Below are 27,618 nucleotides of genomic sequence, written 5' to 3'. Positions count from 1 at the left end.
TTAATTCAATTCGGGCGGGTGGCGGGCGGTTGAACCAATCAAATGAAAAATATTATGTATACAGCAATCAGCGGATGGCGGGCGAGTGCGGTTTTGAAAATTGGTAAAAAACGTTGGTGCGGATGGATGGCGGACGGATGATGAGTTTTGTGATGCGGTTGCGGATGAAATAATAGCCCATTCGTGCATCTCTACTGGTTTCACAGACAATTTAAAATTAGGATTAGGCCTTAGTTCAATTTGGAGATTTTATAAACATGTCTTAAAAAAAACTGGTGTGCATCTTGAGACATAATTTAAGATATGCTTTCGGTTAAAACAGCTCAATAATGCATACTAGTCTGAGACCTAAGAATTGTCTGCAAAACCAGGTGTTAAAGAACATGAAAGCTAAGTATTCAGATGAAGGTCATCTAAAACATTATACAATTAACTATATGTAATGAGTGTTATAATAAAGTGCAAAATGAAGAATAGCTCTGAGTAGTCTTTAATCCAATAATCCATTTAGATTTCATCATTTTGCTGAGAAATGTTTTTGATGAAAAACATGCACCTTGAGTTGTTTCTTGAAAATGGCTAAAGATTAGACAGGAGAATCACAGGGAAACAAGACCTGTAAACTGAAACGACACCAAACTCATAGAAAACAGGTCTTAAATACACAGAGGATGACAATGACTAACATAATGGGGACAGGAGTAACCTAATTAACAATCAAGGAGATTAGCTAGAACACAATCTAGCAGGCAAACATGGGAAAACTAAATCAATGCAAAACAGAACATTGATGTGACACTATATCAACTGAAGTAACTAACTAAATTATACTGACTTTGTTTAGTGACATATGGTCATTGGGATGGTTGCTTCATGATCTCTGCATGCTGGATGTGTGGGTGAGTATATTTAAGTTAATCATATGGCTCAATCAATTAACTTCAAAGTGTACAAACAAAGAGAACAGTCCTAACCTATGTTAAGATCTTGGTAACATGGAGGAAAAGTTTGCCAAAAGTAAATATTAGTTTACATTTGCACACACAGAAATCTTTTTTTTTTTTTTTTTTTCTCTGCATTTCTCCTCTTCTCTAGCTTGCTTCTTAATCTTCGGTATCATAAGTCTGGAATTGTGTCCTACAAATACTGTTGGCTTTGCTTAACAAATTGCCTTTGTTCTTCTATGGCAAGTTACTTTGGAGAAAAGTGTCTGAATTATAAATTCAGTCACATAAATAAAGGTCTTAGTTTTTAATATATTTTAAATGTTTAATAATCTATAGGTTAATCAGACTTTTATTTTTCCTTTATCTGACAGTCAAACACAATAGAGCGTTGCTGTCTACATGCCAATAGCTTGAGAGGAACCATACCCAAAATCTCAGATGGGTACTCGAATGATCTGAAGGGATTAATCTGTCAGATGCTCAGCCGTGACCCTCATATGAGACCTTCAGCTGATGAGATTCTGGCAAAACCATTCCTGAGGGTTGCAATAAATAGAAATAGGAGGATTCCAGATGCACTGCAGCGAAGGTACTTGACTTCCATCAATACCTTTAATGAGGCCTACGACATGCACTATAACGACTTTGAGACTGTAGTTAGTGAGTGGAAAACAGCAACAGATTCACTAGAGGTGATCCACCGTAAATGCACTGTAGGCAGTCTGTCAGGTGCAGTGATCGGGGCAGCTGGAGGAATCACTGCGTTGGTTGGGGCAATTCTGGCACCGTTCACATTTGGAGCATCTCTGATTGTAGCAGGTGTTGGGATTGGTGTTGGAGTTGTAGATGGTCTAACAGGTGCTACATCCAACATTACCAATACAGTCAAACAAAAAGCACTCCGTGAGAGTGAACCGATTCTCAATTCACTCAAAACACTGAGAAAGTTACTGAGAAAACTTACAAAGTTCTGTGATTTTGTCCCTAGCTCAACTCTTGATAATGTGCAAAGACATGGAGAATAGGCAGAACCGCAGTAGCAGGTGTTACAGAACTCGTACAAACAAAGTGTGATATAACTGTATGTGTACAATAACTAATATATATTTGCTTACCTGTCTATTAAAACACATGCGAGAGTGGAGTCTCTGTCAACAAATCAAGTCTCGCAATCAGTAATCGTGAACCGTGATGACTGAATGACAACAGCGGCGTGCGAGATATTGTATCATAGATATACAGGACAAGAATAGAACCTTGTTAGTGGTTTACATATAGCGGTCCATTGAAACAGCCACTAATGAGGAATCTATTTAAGCTATGGTTTCTACAAGTGGAAACTGAGGATAGCGCGAATATTACGTAATTTATATTTATATCATAATATTATATTATACCTTTAAGTCACATTAATATAATGTAATGCTACTTGTCTTGGAAGGAAGAAAAAAGTTACAAGCTTCTCAAAAACTTCAAAACTCTAAAAAGAATGAAAAATAATAATCAGTGTATGGAAATTAATTTAAAATAAACACTCCACTAACAGTTATAAAGTCACTGTAAACCAGAAAATATAGTAATAAATAGCTGATTTAAATAATGTTGATGCTAAATCAATTCTCTCTTGTGTAGATCACGTCCTGATGCCACACTATTGAATCCAGGTCCTCCAGCGCTTTATCGTCTGAACACAGAAAGAAAATATCTTGATGGGACTGACAGAAAGGTCAGACAGTGGACATATGGAAGAAGAGACAGAAACAAACAGAACAAAGTCATACTGATGGTGGGAGAAATCGGCGCTGGGAAAACCACCATGATCAACACCATGATCAACTACTTACTGGGAGTGAAGTTTGAGGATCAAGAGTTTTATCAAATCACAGAAGAAGAAGAACAAGATCAGTCACAATCCCAGACGTCTGAGATCACTGTTTATGAGGCGTTTGTTGAAGAAAACCCAACATCTCTGACCATCATTGACACTCCAGGATATGGAGACACTAGAGGATACGAGAAAGACAGAGAGATTGCTGAGTATCTGACCAGATTATTTTCAGATAAAGATGATGGGATTCGTTATATTGATGCAGTGTGTTTTGTGATGAAGGCGTCTCAGAATCGACTCTCTGGAAGAGAGCTTTACATATTTCACTCAGTTCTGTCTCTGTTTGGTAAAGATATAGAGAACAACATAGTGTTTCTACTCACACATTCAGATGGAGGACCTCCAACAAATACTCTCAATGCCATTAACACAGCAGAAATACCCTGCAGAAGAGATGAAGACAAAGAACCTGTTCACTTCTTATTCAACAACCGACAGAAACAGAAAAGAGTAAAACGGTATGAGCGAGTTTTGAGATCAGCCTGGGGAATGGGAGAGAGAAGCATGAATGAGTTCTTCACACTCCTGGAAGAAAAGAACAGAGAAAGTGTTGAGATGACATTAGATGTTCTAAAAGAGCGAAGACAACTTGAAGCCTGTGTCTCTAATCTGAAGGACAGAATAGATCTGAAGGAGTCAAAATTGAAAGAATTGAATCAGATTCAGGAAGCCCTCAGACAGAACAGAGACAAGATTGAGAAATGTGAGAACTTTGAGTTTACAGTCGAGAAAGTTTATGAGGAAAATCACAGCGTACATGTCATTATGACATTTGCTGAGCTCAAACAGGAGTATGAACGCACTGGTGACCAGAATGAAACCAACTTTGATAAAAATACATTTAAAAGTCTTAAGAAAGAAAGTGAAGAGTCTTATAAAAAAATAGAAATAGAAGAAAAACTGAAGAGCGATCTGGAGAAGAAAAGAAAAGAAAAGTCCAATCTGCTCTGTGAAGCTTATACGGCCATCATGAATCTGTGTAAGATCGCATTAAAAGCAGACAGTGCTTTCACTCTTCAACATCTGGATTTCTTGATTCCCAGACTGAAGGAGGAGGGAATAGATGAATGGATGAAGAATCTGGAGGATCTGAGGAAAGCTGGAGAAGAGAAGAAAAACAAGGGGGCTTTACATCAGCTGTGGGGTTTTATGAGTCGTTTAGCAGGTAAAAAATAATGCAACAAATATGAAAATACAAGATGAAAAAGCAAAACAGAAGCTGTTTCATTACAGAAAATAAAGGGGGTTTGTTGAGTTTAATGATGAAATTATTGAATATATGAATATTGAAAATGACATGATTATAACAGTTGGCACTGTTATTTTGTGTCTATTTTAACTTTAGATATTATCACTTAACAGGTTTATAATCATGTAATGCCTACTTTCACCAGATTGTCAATAATATCCTATAAATATTTTATTTTAAAAATACTTTATTTATTTCAGGTATATCACTTCTGCTCTAGTTCTCATGTATTACTACAGTGTAATCTTCTATCTCTGTCTTATAGTAATGTGTTTTGTTGCACTTATATGATGAATTGCATATGATAATAATCATTTAAAAGTATGATGTAGTTCTCTGTGCTCTTTCTCTCTAATGTCCTGATCTAAATCTGCTTTGTGTATCGTAATGAACAACTGTACAAATAAATATGACGCGAATTGACCTTTTTTGACTTGTGCTTTACTGGTTAATCTGGTTTGGAGTCTGTTCTGGTGATCAATCCACAGTTTCCGCAGTTCTCTTACTGTGGCACATATAAAAACTGTCTTGAGGCAATTGATCATCTTTTTTTCAAATGTCCACTTATTAATTTTGGTTTAATCTAAATTATTCGCTTCAAAAACTGAATCAGAGATAGACCTTTTACGCAAAAACCGGAAGTACGTCAACGAAGCGTAAACCCAGTTCCGGTATGAGTTTTTTTGGCGGAGAAATGGCAGCTAGAGTGTTTTCGACGAGCCTGAGTTGTCTTCCAAAGTTCACCAGCGCCGATGTGGTGAAGAGTGTGGAGATGCATTCGTCCACTAAAGGGAACAAACTGGACAAGGGATATAAATTCTTCCACGAAGAGTTTATCCACAATTACCAAGGTAAGCTTTAGCTAGCTTTAGCTTTAGCCAAAGCCGTATCACCGGTTATAACTCTGTTTACGTTAACTGTAAATTAAGTGTTGTGAATTTGTAATATAAGGTATAACACATCGCAGTGAATATGTCGTGTGTATGTTTAAGTGAGATGGCATGAGATTAACATAACAACCAGTAGTTTGGTGAAGCTGTAACGTTAGTAGGTAAATGTGAAATGTTACTGACATTGTTTTGTAAAGTTGTGTATTTCTATGTGAGATAACATGTAATGTTTTCTTGTTGCATGCGGTTATAGTATCAAATATACTCCAGGGACAGGTAGTAGTGAGAGGTAGATGCTTCAGGTCAATGAGAAAGAGCGAGGAGCCTCACAAACTGGAGGTTTGACTATAGACAGAATGCCGGTTGGCAAAAGTTCAAAAAGTTGCCCATTCTAGCGTGTTCACTCTTCTTGCTGCGGTTGCGGCACTTTTTTCACTTACTATTATTTATTTTACTGAAAGTAGGGTGACCAGACGTCCTCTTTTTCCCGGACATGTCCTCTTTTTTGATACCTATATAATAAAATAACATTGAACATACATGAAATGTAATCATATTTGCATTATGTACGCAGCTCTGCGCACCCATTACTCTCGATGAAATATCTCACAAACTCACTACACTCCTCTTTTTTACCAACTCAAGTCTGGTCACCCTACTGAAAGTTATAGTTTCATGTTATTATGAACATTGATGTAGCAACATAAGTATGACTTCAGTGTAACCTATTTAATTTATTGTGTCTAGATATCACTGGAGGCAGAAAGTGCCAACCTGAAGGCTTTCTGCTGCAGTTGTGCGGCTGGTAAAGGATTCTGCAATCACATAGTTGCCATCCTGTACCAGACCGCACACTATTCACAGCTGGGTCTGCAGGCTGTTCCACCCCCCCTGGCCTGCACAAGTGGCTTACAAAGATGGCACAGACCAAGAACACAGGTGGGTTTGTGATAACCATGTCATTATGATTAAAGAACCGATGTGTATCTATAACAACAGTAGTGACTACAGACTGTAATTAGTTTTTGTCTTTTACTTAAGGGAATCCATCCTGAACCTGTTAGTGAGCTGGTGGTGCAAAAGCCCAAAACAGTTGGCAAGGACGGTCTGAGGTCCACACTGTACAAGGCATATACAGGTGATTTAATTTGTTAACTGTTTTGTTGCTTTGTGAGAGTAAGTTAATTTTTTTTTTAATGTTATGACTAACCAAATTATGGTTACCGCAGATAAAATGAATAAAATTTAAATGTAGTTAAGCACTCATGTCTAACTTTTCTTTTGTGTGACCAATAATCTTGTTTCTCTTTGCTCTCTTGTCTAGGACCACTGCCAGATCCATATATGATGGCATCTGGAAGCAAACTAAGCCAGGTGCAGCCCCAACCTCTCATGGCTGTTGTATTGGATGGGGTTTCTGAGATGGAGCTGACACCATCTAAATTTGGGTCTGTCCCTCGTGGATCCCCCATGTCCTATCACTGTCCACCCAAGAAGTCCAGTGACCTCCTCCTACACCACATGGCTCCAGAATTTCCATCCCTTCCTGTGATGCAGCACACTTTTCCCAGGTTGCATTTCGTTCCGACCTTGCATCAGTTAATGCATCTCCAGTCTCTTGAAGTGTCACTGCAGCTGTCCAGCGAGATCGCAAAAGAAACTCAGCAGCAGTCCAAATGTCCTGTGTGGACACAGCTACGGCGACCAAGGCTGACTGCTAGTCGTTTTTGGGAAGCTTGTTGTAGTAGGGCGTGTCGTGCAGAGCTGGAGTCTGCAGCTATTCAGATGATCAGAGGCTCCACAAAGCAAACAGCTGCAATGAAGCGTGGTCTACTAGTGGAGCCTGAAGTGCTGGAAAACTATGCTGAACTGTTGCGAGTTAATGTGTTACCAGCAGGATTCATCATTCACCCTGACGCACCACATCTCGGGGCCAGTCCAGACGGTCGGGTGTATGACCCTTCAGAGTCGCCTCCTTTTGGCCTGGTTGAGGTGAAGAGCAGCACAAAAACTGATCCGTCTCAGGTTGCTCACCTCAAGGTGCAGGAAGGCCACATCAGTCTGAGGCGTTCACATAAGTACTACTGGCAGGTTCAGGGCCAACTGGCAATCACAGGACTGACATGGTGTGACTTTGTTACCGATACCCAATCAACTTTAACTGTGGAAAGAATTTGGCGTGATGACTCAATCATAGCGGAAATGAAAGAGAAATTAGATATATATTATTATGGCACATACATGAATGCATACCTTGAATTACACTAATCTTGTCTTTACCAATCAGTTTAGCCTTCTGTCTTACTGTTGATGATCTGTAATGTTATTTTTTATTGTAAATGTTTGTTATGAGTTGTTATTAATCAGTTGATGTTACACATACCAAAAAAATAAATGCTGCACAATTTTGACCAAAATTGTTTTATTTGTTCATCTAATGTTTTAGTGAAATCAAAGTCACATTTCAACAGTAAAATATTAAGAATATAACAATTATATTTAATTTGATTTTTAAGAATATGTAGGAACACTAAATTATTTACATACTATTTACACATTATACATTATTTACATACAAAACATTAATTCACTCTTCAAAACAAAAAGGTCCTTGATAATTTGCCAAAACACAGCAGTTAAGCCAGATCTGATTCACACTGCCAATCAGTGTGAGCGGCACGGGAGAGTCCCAGATGTGAAAGGACTTTATCCTACCGATCACTCTTTCCACTATAATTCGGAGGCGGGCAATGGCTTGGGTTTGTTCCGTTTCCTCCTTGCTGAATTGAGCTGAACGCTTAAAAGGTGGAATGATGAGCTTAGCACCGACGTCAGCAAGGAGGTCTTGAATGAGGAACCCTTTGTCCGCCATGATATCGTCTCCTGGCTCCAGCAAGGGAAGGACTCCACTGATCCTGGTGATCTTATCTGAGATGCACCCAGTGTACAGGGGTGAGATGAATGTCACCAAACCATTGGGAGCAACTCCAATTAGCCCTTTCAATGTCGTCCTGTTCTTGTAATTTGAAAATGTTTCTGACTGTAAGGTCAGGGATGAGGCTGTCTCCAGGGCAATTTCTGTGCAGTCCAGTACCACTCTGACATTGGGACAGTACCTCTGGAATTTAAGGGGCATAGTGGACTTAACCTTTTCCCTGCTTATCCAGATGGGAAGTGAGCTCAGCGTCATAAAAAGATAATTGGCCCAGGTGATGGTAACCCTGCTGACCCTGGCAATGCTCACATTAAACATGTCAGCAATGAGCTGCTCCTTCATGCCAACAGCAACCCGCATGGAGTACATCAAGAACTCATCTATTAATGGCATGATGCGTGGTGGGCTGGGATCTTCACAGCCTTCCTCACCTGCCCTCTGTGCTTTGGTCCAGTACACCAGTCTAAGTGCAGATGGTGCAATCGACTCCCAAAAAATAGTAAAAACACTCTCAGATGGAAATTTGGTGTAGAAACGTATTTGGTCGTCCGATGAACAGTATCGGCTGAAGAGAGTAGGGGGTGGTAGACCAGTGTTTTGCAACTTGGCTTCTAAGTCATGGATGTAATCCAAAGCCTCATCCAGAGCACCTGTAAAGATAAAGAAATTAAAAACCAGTCTTAACATATTTATGCTACCTTTCAACACAACACAGTAATCATGTTTTAAAAAGTATTTTAAGTATTTAATTACAAATTACATTTAATTTATTTTTGTTAAGGAAAATACAAATGACAAAATACTCAAAAGTAATTAAATACATGTAATTAAAATAGGGGAGAGCGGGGCACAACCTAACACAGGTCCAGTTGTAACACACTTGTTTTAAATACTTCCACACATGCTAGTATGATAAAACTTAGTGTATTTACTAGCTGCCACAGCAATAAATTGTTTCATTATTTTTTTAAAAATGACATTATTTTATATGAACACTTAATAATTGTATTTTATCGAGAAAATATTTTAAGATTTCTTGTATTTTTTATTTTTTTTATTAGATCAGATTACATTTTAAACTGTTATATGGTCGTGTTATAAAATTAATTTGGGGAAAAAATAAATACTCTAAACCCAAAGTAGGTTTACAAAAATGGAGAAAGTCAAAAAGCGTTAGGTTGTGCCCTACTGCCCATCTCTAGCCCCTTACAGCTAGACAGCATGAGACTATGTTACAGATGTAGGCTAACGTTAGTTGAATTTCGTGAACAGCTTATATTATAAACATTAATTTGTTCAGATAGAAATGCATAACGGTACACATAGTTGACTAGCGTTAACTAAATACACTATAAACAATCTTACCTGCAGGTGGGTGTGTCACGTAGTCGTGATCCATCCTTACTGCTTTAGCCACCATGTCGATATCTTCACAGCATAGTTGTTTAGACTGACGTTTGAAGGTTCTGTCATATACTGACTCCCTTCTCAAAGGAGCTGTAAAGTTGTTCCAAGGGAATAGGAACAACTTTACCACTCTTCAGGCGACGAACGACGCAGCCACCACTGTAATCATCCGGAGCGAAGTGCCGGCTGCAGACATAGGTGCTACCTGTTTTTACATTAAAACTATGCCCTTCCTCTCTTCGGATCGCCTGTATCCATTTGGGTTTCAGGTTTGGATCCACAGGAAAAGAATGAAATGAAAGGTAGGGCTGTTTTTGGTTGGAAGACGAACAGCCTGGAACACAACAGAAACTGCGACTCTTCGACTCTGCCATTTTTCGTATCTGCCGCTATGATAACAGGAAGTTCTAATACACTTCATTGACGTATTTCCGTTCGAAAAATGTGGAAGTGCGTAAAAGGTCTATTGCATTAACATTGTGTGATAAGTTTATGTTTTTCTCATTGTAATTATAACATAAAATATATAGAGAATTTAATTATTTTATTGGCAAAATATTATATTCATACTGTAAATGTGTAAATGTATTTTCGGTAACACTTTATTTTGATGGTCCCTTTTGAACATTCTCTGAATATAAGTAACTTTGCAACTACATGTCAACTTATTCTACTAACCCGAACCCCAGTCTACTAATACTCTACCAATACTCTACTAATACTCTACTATTACTCTACTAATACTCTACTAATACTGTATACTAATACTCTAATGAGAGCTAGTAGACGTGTAGGTGCAACATTACTTATAATCAGCAGAATGTGTTAAAAAGACGATCAAAAGAGAAACCAAATTTTCCTCAACGATGCCTAAATTTAAGTTTTCTTCCTGACCTCAACTACTTAATTAGGACATTACAATTTATAAACAATAAAAAAGTGTCACAATTATGTAATTGAAAAATTAATAAATGAATAAAAAACATTCATACATTAAAAAAACAACACTCCTCTTGAAAAAATACTAATTCATTAAAAAGTCATTAAAGGAGAACTCCGGTCAATTTTAACATTGAGCTCATTTTTTTGTACATTTGGAGTGCTGTCAGTGCAGAGAACAACAACAAAAATTGGTGTTGCCTACACCGTGTTATGCTCTTTTTAAAATTTGCACCCTGTTGACTTCAATGGGGCAAGTTTTAAACCTGCTTTTAGCCTCTTAACATCCTTGATGTGTCATTACAAGTGCACAGCCAATGTGAGTGATTCCTTCAGAGTGAACACGGGTGAATCTGACTGCAGTAGATGTGAAAGATATGGATAAAAATGATGTTATTTCAGCCAGCGCAAATACCTGTATTTACATCCTGTTTTCGGTCGAAGTCCATAGTAGTCGATTGTCGAGTTCACGCGCATAGGTTTAGTACCGAGGAATCACTCACATGACACATGTAATTCTGTTCACATGTGCACTTGTAATGACACATCAAGGGCCCTGTCCCAAATGGCACACTCCAGACTTGTGGACTTCCTCAGAGTCCACACTTTGGTGACGTCATGTATTGCAGACCTATAGGGCCCTTGTCTCGAGTCCACGAGGGCGCATTGAGAGGTATTTTTGGGACAGACTCGATCGGCACGCCAGATATAACGGTCTGGTTGTTGTTGGACAGGAGAAATCACATTTTTGCGCTCCGACGTCTTATCTGCATGTCAACTACACATCCTAATTTTACAGTTCTATATTTTGATATTGTGCCTATCACCTGGGCATCAAACAATAGATATATCATGCTTATTTAAATGATACAGTTGTACATAATAATAGGCTACATAATATTCCATTTGAACTAAGATTACAATTTTAAAACATAATTTAAACATATTTTTTTCAATTTACAGGTTTCAATATTCATACTATGTTTACATATGACTCAGTAAAGCCCTGACATTCGGTTCTATTTATTGAATGAATCATAATGCGATCGTATTATTAAACGCGCTATTATTATGTTTGAGACATCAACCACTGCTCGATGACCATAATGTTAGTATAAACTGTAGGTAACAACTGGTAAAATGTACATTTAGGTCATAAAAACGGTAATATTTTCTTCTCAGCCATGTCAACAATTATCCGTGAGTGAAATCTCCTCCCATCCGTTGTCTGATTGGCCTTTCGCAAGGATTCCTGGGTAGTTGAAGTGCGTGGAGCTTGCTTCTATGCGGGCTTCGTGGAAGACCGCTTCAAGGGTACAAAGGGGGCGCTGCTGAGCACACTTCAGAGCGGTAACATGCTGAATGGGACGGCCTACGGACTCGTAGACTCAGCGAGCACACGCAATTCAAGTCCACGAGACCGAAAGTCCGCATGAAGTGCGCCATTTGGGACAGGGCCAATGATGTTAAGAGGCTAAAAGCAGGTTTAACTATTGCCCCATTGAAGTCAACAGGGTGCAAATTTTAAAAAGAGGATAACACGGTGTAGGCAACACCGATTTTTGTCATTGTTCTCTGTGTAGCTGGTTTAAAAAAATTATAAAATGTAATGAAGATCGTTAATGAACTTCATCAAAACTTAATTATTATTTTTTGTGTGTTTTTATATTTGTGTGCTGAGTTGTAATCCGGTACAATGTACATAATTCTAGTGGGAACCATTTATGCAGAATATTGTTGTATTTGGGGCACATATTGGTGACGCAAATGATACCTCGTGCGAACAGCGCCATCTTTAGAACAGGGGGGTAATTGCATAGACAGTAAAAGAAATGGACACAGCGACCCCATTGGAACTCAATTGAGACAAGTGAAGCCCATTTTTAGCGATTTCTTAGCACTTCCTTTCCTGACGCGCAGACTCAAACTGAGCAAAGCGTTACACGGACCACGTGAGCAACCCGTCTGTCTTCTAGTAGCTGTGCCGAGAGAAATCTGAATCATTCCCTTCCGAATCTTGCAGAGACGGAGAGCGCGAGTATGAGCTGTCCATGATCTTGGAGCAGGAGCAACTTTTGCTAGGTATTCTGACTAATTATATTGTCATTTTGCCTCCACGTCCCCCCGATTGCCCGCGAGCTTCTCCTCCAGTCCATACGGTAATCTCTCTACTGTGCGACAGAGAGTCGCGTGGTTATGACGCAATCGTTAGCCTATTTTTACAAAAACTGCTTCTACGGGGCCATAACATAAGCTACAAGGTAATGGAGCATTTTATACATTGTCGTGTTTCTTTAGAAATAAATAATGGACAAATGGAGTCTTCAAACGCCTCAGATGTAAAGTTATTCGCTGTCAAAGTGACGCCAAAATGAATGGGAGTCAATGGGATGCTAACTGCAGGTGAAGTTCTGCTACAAGATGGTGGCACGTGGCTGGCTTCAACTTCCGGTCGACTTCCTTCCCGCCTGGGTAATTGAGCACTCGATTTCCGTACCACCCCCGGGAGCCGCCATTGGCTAACAAGCCTTCACCTGCTGTTAGCATCCCATTGACTTATGTTTACCTGGATGACATTCTGATTTTTTCCTCGTCTCTCCAGGAACACGTGCAGCACGTCCGTTCATTCAAACGCAACTGCGCCTCAGCTACCGACTGTATTTACTGTAAAATCAAAGTGGAGGACTTAAGTATCAATAGTAGGCCTGCAGTAATATCCCAGCTAACAAAAAGACGTCCCTAGAACGTCCCTGAACGTTCTCTGCGAACGTCCTCTGGACGTCTTCGTGTAGGGTTCTTTAAACGTTAGCAGGACGTCGCGGGGGACGTTGGCAGGACGTCGCGGGGGACGTTCGCAGGACGTTTGCAGGACCGTCGTGCGACGTCCCGAGGGACCTTCGTGGGACGTATGGAAAACATTCGGGGACCTTTACAGAACGTTCATGTGTGTGTGTGTGTGTGTCTTCAAACGCGCTGGCAGCTGTGTGTGTGTCTCGGTCGGTCAGCTGTGGTTAGTCCATTGGCAATTCTTCCCCCTGGCATCTAAAACAACAAAATTAACACATTCAGTAGTGTTATGATTTTATATGTCTATATATGAATATGTGAAATATAACGTCGTCTCATTTCAGCTACATTTAACGTTAGTTTCGTAGTGTTAGCATAACGGTTAGCAGTGGTACACGGCGGACAACTTCAGCAAACGTTTTAAAAGGTCAAATTTTCATAATATGTAATGATGTATAGTGGTTACGATAACTAATTTATACTAATATAAAAATTAAAAATACCTTTTAGACAGAAGAAAGGGAAAACACAAGGCCGCGTCTGAAGAGGACCGTTAACTGTCACTACGCAGCTGAGCGTTGCCATGGATACATGGATACATGCTGCGTGCCATAATGAATGACGTCACTCGCTTAGGTGCATTTGATCATAACTTGCTAGTGTGTTATGGAAGGCATTCTGCCAAAATTATAGTGTGTAGCTATATGACACTTTTTTTGTTATTTGAAATGTAATGTGCTATCAGTCTTAAGTGCAATAATTAGAATAATATTTTTCCTAAAATAACTTATTTTGAATAAAACCAGTCATTCGATCTCCTGACCAACATTTTTACAGGTAGCCTAAATTAGGATACATTTGTCTTACCTGTGTTATTTTCCACTTTCTTTCCAGCATGTGCTATTCCATTCTTCACATTTTCCTTGGCTGCATTCATCATGTGAAGTCGATGCATTATTTTAGAGCTCCTGAGATTCAACCTCTCATGTTTTTGATGTTTAAATTATATTGGCTGAAAACAGACTTGTGATTTGATTTCATCTTTAATTAGTGATAGAAGTTATAAGTAACATGAAAGTTATTATCTTAACATTACATTTAAAACACTAACATTTTTTATAGGGCTGTCAAAAGATTAATTGTGATTAAAATAAAAGTTTGTGTTTACATAATATATGTGTGTACTGTGTATAATTAAATTTGTATATATAACACACACATGCTTGTATATATTTAAGAAAAATGTGTAATTTATATATAAAAAAATTATATTTATATTTACAGTATATGTATGCAAATATTTCTTAAATATATACATGCATGTGTGTGTATTTATATATACAAAATAATTATACACAGTACACACACATATATTATGCAAACACAAACTTTTATTTTGGATGCGATTAATCGTGATTAATCTTTTGACAGCCCTAATTTTTAAATTAACTTAATTTCAGAATTAATTTAAATAATATTTTTACTATAGTTTATTTGCAGTTATAAAACTACACAACGTCAATCTGCAAAACAAAAAAAACATGTTTTTTAGATAAAATCCATTATCACAGTTAATAAACAAATCCCCTTTTAAATCCAATATGGGTTTATATTTTAGTTTAATCATTCGTTTGTCTGAGTTGCAAGATGTCCGGTCTAATGATACAAATCAAAGGTATGGGCGACTGGATTGTGTTGTCATGGAAATGGCAGGTGAGGGAGATGTTCACAAACTGGCCCGGACAAATGTCCTCAGAACGTCCATCAGCGAACGTTACAAAGCGGACCAGATGCGGACGTCCTCCGAAGGTCCGCTCGGGAACGTTGCAAAGCGGACCAGATGCGGACGTCCTCCGAAGGTCTTCTCGGGAACGTTATAAAGCGGACCAAATGCGGACGTCCCCCGAAGGTCCGCTCGGGAACGTTATAAAGCGGACCAATTGCGGACGTCCCCCGAAGGTCCGCTGTTGAGATTTATAAATATTGTGCTCTCATTTATATTTGGTTTGTTTACCTTTTATTTATTTTCCTTGAACCAGGCAATCATATTGCAGAGTGTATGTCATGTGACCTAATCAGTGACTGAATGAATGCACATGTTTCTGTTTAAATAAAAGTGCGCCAGTCTGAACAAAACTGGTTGATGTGAAACAGTAATCCTGTTGTCTGCGTGAGTTACTCTGCTAACAGGTTATGGGCCCAGAATACGGGTGTTAAGTCGCTGGGTAAAAGTCGCAACGAAAACTTAACTGCGTGTACCCGAGTTTGTAAGAGAAGTGACATGAGGCTACAAACATGAGCAGAAAGACAAAAGCAACGGTATCAACGAGCCGCTGGTCAAGGCTTGTCTTTGACGGAGATGAGAAGAATTATGAGTTATGGGAGACGAAATTTTTGGGTCACCTTTGTTTGCAAGGACTGAAAGAGACTATTTTAAATGAGCCTTCTGTCGAAGATGAGGAAGACGAGACGAAAAACGCCGAAGCCTATGCTGAGCTGATACAGTTCCTGGATGACAAAAGCCTGTCGCTGGTCATGAGAGAAGCAGCAGATGACGGACGTGCGGCGCTGGAGATTTTACGTGGATATTATGCTGGCAAAGGGAAGCCCCGGGTAATAAGCTTGTACACAGAGCTAACTTCACTGCAAAAATTGTCAAGCGAGAGTGTTACGGAATATGTCATCAGAGCTGAGACTACAATCACTGCTTTGAGAAATGCAGGTGAGAATCTGAGTGACGAACTTTTGACAGCAATGGTTCTGAAAGGACTTCCAGAGACATTTAAGCCATTTACTATCCATGTTACTCAGAGTGATGTTAAAATGACTTTTGCCGAATTTAAGACAAGACTTCGAAGTTATGAGGACATTGAAAATATGCGGACAACTGCGTCCGGGGACAATGTAATGAAAGCAAGAGCGCAGTTTGGAACGAAATCCACTTTTGCTGACTGTGCGGCTGCAAGTGCTGACATTGTCTGTTACCGGTGTGGCACAAAAGGCCATAAAGCAAGGACATGCCAGCGTAAACAGTGGTGCAGTCAATGTAAAAATACCACTCACCGCGATGCAACCTGCAGACGGAGAAAGCCGCGGGATAACGCAAGAAAAGTGTCCGAGGAGCCGGGTGACAAGGAATATGTTTTTCGGGCAAGCGACGCTGAGATGTGGGGACATGAGGACGAGAGAAGGGGCCTAATGGTGGATGCAGGTGCAACTTCACACATCATCACAGACATCGCAAAGTTCCAGTGGTTTGACAGCAGTTTCCAGGCTGACACACACTGTGTGGAATTGGCTGACGGCACGAGGTGCAACGGAGTCGCTAAGAACAGAGGAGACGCAGCAGTATGTTTGGTGGACAGTACTGGACGACGTTTCAAGACAACGCTAAGGAACGCGCTGTACATCCCCACGTACCCACAGGACATCTTCTCTGTGAAGGCAGCCACCTCGAATGGAGCAACCGTGATCTTCAGAGAAGGGAAGAACGTTCTGCTACATAAAGACGGTACTGAATTCCCCATACACGTGCACAATAAACTGTACTATTTGCACACAAAAGACAACGAGTGTGATGACCAATGTAGAAAATGTTATGACTTGCAGACATGGCATGAGATATTAGGTCATTGCAACTATGGGGATGTAATTAAGCTCGAGAATGTTGTAGATGGTATGAAAATTGAGAATAGAGCAGACAAACCTACCCCACCGTGTGAGATTTGCATACAAGGCAAGTTTATTGAGACCAGAAACAGAGAACCAGATGCGAGAGCCAAAGCAGCTCTAGAAATGGTACACACCGATTTAGCAGGACCTATAGACCCAATGTCCATAGACGGCCATAAATATGCATTATCTTTCACAGATGATTATTCTAGTGCGGTGTTTGTATATTTTTTGAGAAACAAGAGCGACACAATAACCGCCACAGAGAAATTCCTTGCTGATATGGCTCCATATGGGAGAGTTAAATGCATCAGGTCTGATAATGGGACAGAGTTCACAGGAAGGGAGTACCAGGCATTATTGAGTAGAAACGGTATTAGGCATGAGACCTCTGCACCATACTCTCCACACCAAAACGGCACTGCGGAACGTAACTGGAGAACCTTATTTGACATGGCTAGGTGCATGTTAATAGAAAGTGGGTTACCAAAAACATTGTGGACCTATGCAGTCCAGACTGCTGCTGTAGTTAGAAACATGTTTTAATAACCGAACTAAACAGACAGCTTACTTCATGTTAACAGGCAGGCAACCGAACATTTCTAGAATGCAGAAGTTTGGTATTCCGTGTTACGCTTATCAACATGAGAAAAGGAAGCTGAACTCGAGATGTGAGAAGGGCATTTTTGTGGGATATGACAAGAATAGTCCAGCATACATGATCTACTATCCTGATAGCAGGAAAATACAGAAGCGCAGACTAGTTGAGTTTTTACCCAGAATGAGTGCTGAGGCGGACGAGATTTCGATTGATGATTATGACGATTTTGGAGTTGGGAATAATCTTAGAGAATCGAAAAGAGAAGACCCTGAATTTAATCTGCAGAATTCTCAAGAACCGGTCACAGTAAAAGAGCCAGAAATGTGCGAAAACCAAACACAAAAAGATCATAAACCTGAAAAAGGGAGAAATCCTGCCAGAGAGAGGAAAAGGCCAGGTTATTTAAGTGATTATGTTTGTGGTTTTGATGGTAACGAAGCTGATATTGATTATTGTTACAGACTTGTATGTAATGTACCCCAAACATACAAAGAAGCAGTAACATCAGTGAATGCAGATGAATGGGTTAAGGCTATGAATGAAGAGATGAAGTCATTAAAGGAAAGTGTAACTTTTACCCTGACCAGTCTACCTGAAGGTAAAGAATTAGTGGGGGGTAAATGGGTCTACGCTATTAAGAAAAATAGTGATGGAACAGACAAATACAAAGCGCGATATGTTGCCAAAGGTTACAGTCAAGAGAAAGGTGTGAACTATGATGAGACTTTTTCTCCAACTGCCAGTATGACAAGCATCAGAGTGTTGATACAGAAGGCAGTACAGGAAAATTTGATTGTTCATCAAATGGATGTGACCACTGCATACTTGCATGCGCCAATAGAGTGTGACATTTACATGAAACAGCCAGAGGGTTACGAGATAAAATCTCAAGGTAATACAAAACTGGTGTATAAATTGAAAAAATCACTGTATGGACTTAAACAGTCGGGCAGGAACTGGAACCGAATGTTGCATGAGTATCTTTGTGAAATGAAGTTTGTTCAAAACCCAGCTGATCATTGTGTTTACACAAAGGTTACAGAAACTGAGAAAGTTTTTTTAATCATATGGGTTGATGACTTGATTATTGCAGCCAACAGTATGTATGTGCTTAATCATGTAAAAGAGACACTCAGTGCAAAATTTAAAATGAAGGACTTGGGAAAATTAACACATTTCCTTGGTATTGATTATGAGCAAGATTTTGATTGTGTTACAATGTCTCAACGTAGGTATATTAAGAAAATACTTGAGAGATTTGACATGCAAAATTGTAAGTCCAGAGTAACTCCATGTGAACAGAAACTAAACTACACTGATGATGCTGAGGAAATGAGTGATGTCAGAAAATACAGGGAGGTTGTAGGTAGCTTAATCTACCTGGCAACATGCACAAGACCAGACCTAAGTTTTGTAGTGAGCAAACTGTCACAGTATTTTACTAGACCAACCACAGAACAGTGGAACACTGTCAAGCATGTTTTAAGATATTTAAAAGGGACACAAGACAAAGAACTGTGTTACAAAAAAGGTGCAAATGATAACTTGATTCATGCGTACAGTGACGCGAATTGGGCAGCTGATGTAACTGATAGACTGAGTACTACAGGTTACTGTATTAGCCTAAACAAAAATGGTCCACTGGTATCATGGAAGACCAAAAGACAGCCTACTGTTGCACTGTCGACTTGTGAAGCAGAGTATATGGCTTTAGCTGCTGTAGCTGACGCTGGAAGGTCAGCTGTGGGTTATGACATCTTGGTGATTTTGGTGGTTAATGTTTATTTATTTTATTGTTTTTTGACTTTATAGTTTAAATGTGTATCTCTGTGTATTGTGATAATTTCATAATTTGGTTTGCCATTCCTACTTTATTATTATTATTATTATTATTATTATTATTATTATTTAGCTTATTTAAGTTGTGTCATGTGACCCGTGCTGATTTATTCCACCTGGACGTGTTAGCGTCAACTGAACGATGAGATGTGAATTCTGATACACGTTAGTGCTCCTGACTTAATCTACTGCTGGTTACCAGGCGAATACGGTAAAAGTGTTAATGTTTTGTATATTATGTTTGGTTTGTGTCCGTAGTGGTGTTGTGTGTAAAATTATGGTTTGTTTTCCTTTTGTGTCTAGTTTTCACGGTGTCTCTTCAATAAACAAAAATTGGACATCTGTACTTCGGAAGCGTGGACTGTTTAATAACCAGCGAGTAGTTACAGCTGCGACTGTACAGGAGTGTTTATTTCTACAGCAATTGTTAGAAAACATTGATGGTCAGAAATATGAATCGAGGGTGTATGAGGACAATCAGGGTGCCATTGCTTTAGCAAAAAATCCTGTGTATAGACAACGATGTAAACATGTGGACATTAAGTACCATTTTGTGAGATCTGTGATAAAGGAGGGCAGGATTAGTCTGGAATACTGTCCAACTGGTGATATGGTTGCAGATGTGCTAACGAAACCAGCAACAAAGCTCAAGTTAATGAAATTTAACTCATTTATGTTTGGTGTATGAATTTTGTACTTGTATTGAGATGATGAACTGGAAATGTTGAAATAGAAATGTGAGAGCAAGTGGGGGTGTTGAGATTTATAAATATTGTGCTCTCATTTATATTTGGTTTGTTTACCTTTTATTTATTTTCCTTGAACCAGGCAATCATATTGCAGAGTGTATGTCATGTGACCTAATCAGTGACTGAATGAATGCACATGTTTCTGTTTAAATAAAAGTGCGCCAGTCTGAACAAAACTGGTTGATGTGAAACAGTAATCCTGTTGTCTGCGTGAGTTACTCTGCTAACATCCGCTCGGGAACGTTATAAAGCGGACCAATTGCGGACGTCCCCCGAAGGTCCGCTCGGGAACGTTACAAAGCGGACCAAATGCGGACGTCCTCCGAACGTCCGCTCGGGAACGTTACAAAGCGGACCTAATGCGGACCTAAGGGGACGTTCGAAACGTCCGGGGGACGTCCCCTGTTTGCTGGGAGTTAACCGTTTTAACTTTATACAGTCTATTGGTAACTATAGAGAAGCAAAAAAAAAACTACTTTGGGGGTGAGGTAGGCTACTTAGCTCCAGCCATGTTAACTTTTGTGGCGCAAACACCCAAAATACTGCTTTGCCAGGAACTGCATTAATGTTTTAAGTTGTATGGTACATTTTGAGTAAGTTTAACCTTTTAGAAAAAAACAAAGGGTCGCTTAATCTACAAAATGTGTTTTTAATAGTTCTTAGCTGTTCATCTTAAATAAGGAAGAGTTTAACTTGAAAGGCTTATGATTTGAACATATAACATATTAACATATAATCTAGTTTTAATTATTCTATGGTGGGTAACATTAATTTATGTTCTTGCTCTTTGTTGTTGCAGGTAAACCCTAAACTCACACTCTGTACTAACTTCATGTGGAGTCAGCTCTTTCACTGTGGGCTCAGGTTTGTTTGGTGAGTAAAGTTAATGTTTACATTGTTTGCCTCACAGGGCAGGGTTCTGTAGTAGTTTATCTCACAGAATGTCATTCTAAAATGTTTAATTGCATTTTGCAACCATTTTTTGAGAGAGTGACAGTAGTTTTTACAATTTGTGCAACCTACAAATTTGACTACCTTTTTGTTGTTTATTTCATTTTTATATATAGATCTACCAGCTTCCTGATGCACGCATATTAGTTTAAATCTCCCGCAACCTAGAGCGCGCGCATGCAAGACAGAGACTGTGCTCCGCAGCGCACGTGTGCCAGAGAGGGAGAATGGCATTCAACTAATCATAGACTGTAAAATGCGCTATTACACATCACTTTAAAAACCGAATAGTTTATTTATAGTTCGATTACGGATATTTCACGTCATGTTCGAATGTACATTCGAATATCGAATAAAAAGTGACAGCCCTAGTTAATTTTAATACTTAATAAAGCCAACATTGTTGTAGAGAATATTTAAGTAAAAATAGAATTCCACAGGCTTCATTATAGACACAGTGATTTGTTTCGGACTATACTGTGTCCAGGAAATGTTGATTGTCCCCCAAAATCCTGATAGGAGTACCCCTAACATGTTTTGTTGTTGTTTGATATTTCATAATTTGACAGCATTTTTATTTTTAATTAGAAATACCTGTATATGTGAAACTTTTCTTTGATTTATTCTTATTTATTTTATTTTTTATTTCTCTTTTTCAGTGACGAGTGATGCAGAAAATGCTTTGAATGTGGCGTTGCAAAGCCTGCCCCTCAGTTTTACCAAGTAGGTCCCATGTATTAAAGCATTATCGGGTAAAACATAGTTTTTATGGGAATAATAATAGATTTCCATGTGCATATGTAACCTGCCCGTGCACTTTTAGAACATGGAATGCACTTTTAATTCATTTGAATAGATTCCATGTGGCTGAAACCTCTCATCAAACAGATAGCTGTATATTTAGATGCCATTTATGTCTTTGTCAGGATCTTGTCTCTGAAAGGGATTACTGGGTTCACATTAATGCACACCTGAAGAAAAATGAGGTTGTAACTTGCATGTTTTTAGGTTGCGACTTTAAAACAAATATCTACGGAACATTTAGATCCCACAAGTGCAGAACACACAATTCCTATTCATTAACCGATTTTAAACCAGGCATTGTGACATCTACCAGCTTTGTTTCCCTAAATTCAGCTGAAAATACTTCAAACAATGATATAGGTGAGGTATACTTGGATGCACAACCAGGTTCAAGTGTAGATGCCCCAGAAGACCTTCCAAATGTAATAGAACACACTTTTGCAGCAGCTCTGTTAAAGTTAGAACATTTTACTCATGTACCAAGCACAGCAATCAGTGATTTTTTTGTCTGACCTTAACCACTTAACTAGCTCTCTCTCAAGTTCCCACACTGATGGTGTTCTAGTTGATATTTTTCAGAAGCACAACCTTCAGGTTGACAGAGATGTCATAGAGGAAATAACCACTGCTTTATGCACAGGGGATCCTATAAATAAAGCCATAGCTAAGGATGGTACTTTGAGTTCTGCATATAAACGTAAGCAGTATTATAAGGCAAACTTTAATGTAATAGAACCAGTTGAATATATTTTGGATTCTAAAGAGAACAAAACCTTTCAGTATGTCCCCATTCTTGAAACCCTACGAGTGCTTTTGAATAGGCAAGATATCTTGGACAAGATAGTTTGTAATCACCAAACAGAAGCGGAGACTTCAGGTGAAATTGTGTACAGGTCTTTCAGGGACGGTCTGCACTTTAAGCAAAACACTTTTTTGTCAGGGGAGGAGTTAAGACTATCTTTAAGTTTGTATGTTGATGACTTTGAGGTCTGCAACCCTCTAGGCACCTCCCGTAAAACACACAAACTTTGTGCTGTGTATTGGGTGCTGAGCAACCTTCCTCCTGGGTGTAATTCGTCTTTGACCTCCATCTATTTAGCACTGTTGTGCAAAACAGACGATGTGAAGTGCTATGGCTATGACAAGGTTTTAGAACCACTTGTTAGAGATCTCAGGTCTTTGGAAGTAAATGGAATATATGTTCCACATCTGGGCAGATCGCTTAAAGGTACAGTTCAATCAGTTGCTGCAGACAATTTAGGAGCTCACGGAATAGCAGGCTTTGTTGAGAGTTTTACAGGCCCCTATTTTTGTCGTTTTTGTACTGCAACAGCCACAGAAATTGCATTGAATGAGGTGAGATCAGAAACTTTTATCCTCAGAACAAAAGAAACGCACGAGGCTCATGTCAAAGCAGCCTTAGATAGTGGCAGTAACTGTTTTGGAGTTAAACGTGCGTGTCCTTTGACTAAAGCCCTTTGTCATTTTCATGTTGTCAGTGGCTACCCTCCTGACATTGCCCATGACCTCTTTGAAGGCATTGTGCCTGTTGAAATTGCAAGTTGTCTCAACATACTAATATCAAAGAAGTATATCAGCTTGGGTGATATCAACAATTCCATTCTTCACTTTCCATACAAGTGGACAGACAAAACAAATAAGCCTCATGTTTTGCCGCAAAATCTGTCAAGCAGGAAAACCATAGGCGGTAATGCCCATGAAAACTGGAACTTGCTAAGATTGCTCCCCTTTTTAATTGGGCCCCAAATTCCTGAGCATGATCCTGTATGGCAAGTTTTGTTGGATCTAAAACAGATCGTGGAGCTTGTGGTTGCCCCAGTCCACAACGATGATTCTATTGCATTCCTTGAAAGCAAAATTTCTGACCATAGACAAAGGCATCAAGAGGTGTTTCCACAGAATAGACTGCTGCCCAAACATCATTATCTAGAACATTATCCAAAACTAATAAAGTTGTTTGGACCTCTTGTGGGTCTTTGGACCATGAGGTTTGAGGCAAAGCACAGTTTCTTCAAAAGGGTAATTAAACGCACCAGTTGCTTTAAAAATGTGCCCCTTTCTCTGGCTGTGAAACATCAGTATATGATTGGCTATCACTTGTCGTCTCCAAGTATTGATAAACCAATTCTGGATGTGTCAAATGCATCTCTTGTCCCATTAGGGTTTTTGAAGGAAGAGTTGGCTCAATCTTTCAAACTAAGATATCCTGATCTATCTGAAATACACCTTTCAAAAAATGTTTGGAGCAAGGGAATAAACTACAGGGCAGGTATGGTAGTTGCCCATGGGTCTGAAGGTGGACTGCCTGAGTTTGGGGAAATCCATCAAATATGCATTTTGCAATCAAGATTTTTTTTTGTTTTGAAACTGCTGTGTGGATGGTATAGAGAGCACTATGGAGCCTATGAGCTGACTCCATCTCCAGCACAAGAACTTGCTCTTGTTGAGGTCTGTGAACTGGTTGATGAGTATCCCTTGGCTGCCTATCTGGTTGGGTGTGCGCGGATGGTGACATTGAAGAGATCCATCTGCGTTTAAAGCAAGGTAATAAGTTGGACATGATGATTGGATACATAACATGAACATGAGGGCACACTCTTAAATTTGTCTCAAGGTTATTATCGTTAATGAAAACTAACCAAATAATAATAAAACGTGTGTGAAAAAATTATAGTTAACTGAAATCAAAATGAGTCCTTAAAAAAAAAGATAATTGTAACTTTTCTTGCAAAACTATCAAAAAATAAACTCAAATTATAAAGTAATGTTTAGTTTTCGTCTTTGCCAATTCATTTTATAGGGCCTGCATAAGACTAATATTTTGGGTGGAAATGAAATCTCTTCAAATTTCTTAGCTGTGCCCGTTTTAGTCTGTGCCCGTCACCTGGCATCTTGGTGGTGAAAGTCGGTAGAAAGGTACAGTCCCATAATACATAGAAAGATTAAACTTACACTGAAACTAATACAATTTAACTAAAACCAAGCATTTAAAAAAAATAAACCGCAAACTCCTATTAAAACTAGAAAATACTAAACTATAATGACCTTGGTCTATATGTTTTTATGTCTTGGGTGTCTTTCCTCCTTAGCATGGTGTTTGACAAACTTGCATACTTGCACATTTGATCTCAACAGTTTACTCTTTTTGTGTTATTGTTCTTTTTCTTAACAGACCATGACAGCGATTCTCAGAGTAATCCTGGGGCCAGACAGCTGCCAGAGGGTGGTGTTTCCTTCTGGTCTGCCGTCAACTGTAACTGACCTAGAGACTGAGATAAAGACTCAATGTAAAATAAACCAAGCCTTTCGACTGCAGTTTATGGATACCCTTTTTGGCAACGACTTCATGAACCTAACTTCTATGGACGAAGTACAAGACAAAGCTACAGTCAAGGTCATATACACATTTTGCAGACCTTTCGATGGAGATCACTGTGCTGACGTTGACTCCCCAACCACTCACAATGATGACTCCTTATGTTCTTCTCATGATAGCTCCATAATTCTCTCATCGCCACAGTCCACCTCTTCAAGGTCTTTGTGGCCAGATTTTTTCAATATTCCTCGTTTTTCATTTGATGCAGAGTTAAAGCTTGAACAAGCCGACACAGCTTTCAGAGAAAAGGGGACCCTGCTCATTCCTGATCCAAAGCTGAAGTCCGATATATTAGAGGGGTTGATACAAGCGATGGTCCAGCACAAAGTCTATGTCACAGACAGAGAGTTTGACCAAGTTGCTGAGGCGCTCATCAAGAGGCATCCATGTTTACAAGAGAGAGGCTCAGCTACTGGTTATGGAGGATGGAAGACCAGCCTCAAATACAAGCTGTCCAACTACCGCACGCATCTCCGAAAAGTAGGATGTCCTGAAGTGTGTGTAAATGCTTTGAAATTTAAACCTGATGGTAAACGTAGTCCTGCCTTTGATGTTAAGATACCAAAGAGGGGTGAAGTGGCCTACTATCCCTCCTTTCCACTTGGGGAGTGCGAAGAGTCCCTGGAGAAGATGAGGGTTGAACTCATTTCAGATATCAAGCAGCGTAATAACAGAGAGACAGTTAGGGCTAAAATGGAGAAAACGTTTGCATTAAGAAGACAAGAAGTAATACGTTGTGCTCCGATGATCAGCGACTTTCAAGAGAGATGGCCAGCTCTATTTGATGTAATGGAGGCAAGTAAAAAAACTTATCAGTAAAATTGTGAAATCTTGTGTGATAGATACTAATATTTTGTATGCATGTCCCTGTACTAATGTTTCAGATAAATGCAGAGTTTAAACGGATCACCACAGTCCCATTACAGTCAAGGTTCCTCTCACAGCTGGACCTATTCACTGCAAATCTGTTAAAAATGTTTGAAAAGAGATCGGGGCAGGCGGGAAGGAAACTTAGAGACATGTCTGCCATGATGACGGTAAGAATTCTAACTATTTAACTTTCAGTTGCATTTTTCCCATGTTGGGAATATGTTCGCAGAGGTGGGTAGAGAATAAAAAGCTTAAAGGTAGGGTAGGTCAGAATTGTCTAAAATGTTTATTGAAGATTAAATACACTATAGTCACTCAATTTTTATACTCTCTTTTTCAAAGTACTTACATTTTAATTATGTATATAAAGACAGTTTAAGCCAATTTGAAAAAAAGTTCTTTAGATAATTCTTACCTACCCAACCTTTAACTAAAATGAATTTATACTTCTGCATCAAGTCTATGCCGTAGTCATGCATTTATACTTGTGTGTTGGTTTTGACGTTCTGCAGTTACACCACCAAAACACTAGTTGGTCGACTTTTGCCAGCCAAACAGGCTAACTTTCTGTTTAGCTCTTGCTTACTTAAAGGGGGTAAAATTATATATGTGCGGCTCTTATAGACTTTTCAAATGTTATTGACAAAATGGATCACATTCGTAAAATTTACTTCAAAGCATGGAGCACTATTCAGCTGACGGATCACAGTTTTGCGGTTCACATCACTGCGACATGTAGTAATCTGTATACTTTTTAAGTATAAGCGTAGGCTAGGATGTAGATTCGACGCAAAAGTATAAATCAAGCTTAGAGTACAAAGGGATTTAATGAAAAAATTACTTGAGTAGCAAGTTACTTTAGAAATATAAACAAATAAAAAAACTAAATTAATTAATTAATTTTGAAGTCCTAAGGCCGTGTGTCCACCAAAGCGTTCTTAGCCATCTGAAAACGCTAGGCGCTCTGCTGAAAACGCCTATCTGTGGACGCTTGAGAGCGTTTTGACAGCACTGCGTTTTTTCAGTTGAGACTCTTTGTTGCTATGATACAAAATACAGAAGGTTTTGACCATAGACTGTAAAAAAAGATGGATGACACCCTTCGCTCTCTTCCATTGATGAGAACTGAAGCCGCCAGAGTCCCGATATGGCGCTGACATACTGGAACTTGAGTCTGCGCAGTAGCGATCTCGGGACCAGACCTGCACAGTAGTGAGCAGGAAGTAAAGCCGCGAAATCAACGCTCCGCCCTCACTCTCGCAGAATGCACTCAGTGAGAGTGGATTCTGCACACTTTTTTAAAAATTGATTGCAGTACGACAAGAGGCTTGTTAAAATAAAGTAAATACAATTCTCCTCAGTCCTCCGAAGATCCCGAAAAAAATGTCCGTTGGTGCTTCAGTGACTACTTCGCTTGAGAACCTGTCAATCACAGCTGTCAATCATGACGTTACACCACCGCATCACGTAACTAACTAAAAACCAACTTATTTTTGAAACAGACACTTGAACTTACATCAGCATGATAAAAACGACAGCAAATGAAAGACACCACCTTTGGAAAAAATATATTTGAAGTGTAATTTAATTGTTTAGTTGGTCTCACGTCCCATTGAATAACACAGGGAGGCGGGACTTATGACCTATACTAGGACCAGTCACCGGGGGGCGATCGAGACGTTTTGGCTTCACT

The 27,618-nt window shown here is 39.2% G+C and overlaps 3 protein-coding genes and 1 long non-coding RNA gene across 7 annotated transcripts in view; 3 read left to right on the top strand and 1 right to left on the bottom strand.

Annotated features, from left to right (window-relative positions):
• LOC311079155 (uncharacterized protein) overlaps nucleotides 1-7,387 on the top strand; it is a 44,918-nt gene extending 37,531 nt beyond the window's left edge. For 3 of the 4 annotated variants that reach the window (XR_014605342.1, XR_014605343.1, XR_014605344.1), the window contains 6 exons: nucleotides 845-899; nucleotides 1,319-1,536; nucleotides 2,580-4,935; nucleotides 5,722-5,913; nucleotides 6,016-6,112; nucleotides 6,299-7,387. Coding sequence is in view for 1 of the 4 variants with exons in the window: in XM_084108358.1 (XP_083964484.1) it covers nucleotides 845-899; nucleotides 1,319-1,536; nucleotides 2,580-4,011 (1,705 nt within the window). In the remaining 3 variants the exon portion in view is untranslated. Of the gene's footprint in view, nucleotides 1-844; nucleotides 900-1,318; nucleotides 1,537-2,579; nucleotides 5,288-5,721; nucleotides 5,914-6,015; nucleotides 6,113-6,298 lie in introns of those variants that run through there. The other variant, XM_084108358.1, reaches the window with a different exon arrangement.
• LOC311079156 (Fc receptor-like protein 5) overlaps nucleotides 1-27,618 on the top strand; it is a 353,766-nt gene that overhangs the window by 198,826 nt on the left and 127,322 nt on the right. The window lies entirely within an intron of this gene.
• LOC311079216 overlaps nucleotides 1-27,618 on the top strand; it is a 246,342-nt gene that overhangs the window by 193,582 nt on the left and 25,142 nt on the right. The window lies entirely within an intron of this gene.
• On the bottom strand, nucleotides 7,562-9,329 carry LOC311078898 (uncharacterized protein; the record flags this gene model as incomplete). Its single annotated transcript, XM_084107949.1, has 2 exons — nucleotides 7,562-8,559; nucleotides 9,275-9,329. The coding sequence occupies 2 exons, from the start codon at nucleotides 9,327-9,329 to the stop codon at nucleotides 7,562-7,564; spliced, it is 1,053 nt and encodes a 350-aa protein (XP_083964075.1).

This window comes from Abramis brama, assembly GCF_963993115.1.
Source record: "Abramis brama genome assembly, chromosome: 3".
Lineage (NCBI taxonomy): Eukaryota > Metazoa > Chordata > Actinopteri > Cypriniformes > Leuciscidae > Abramis > Abramis brama.
Note: the sequence above shows the minus strand (reverse complement) of the source record. Positions and strands in the feature narration are given on the sequence as shown.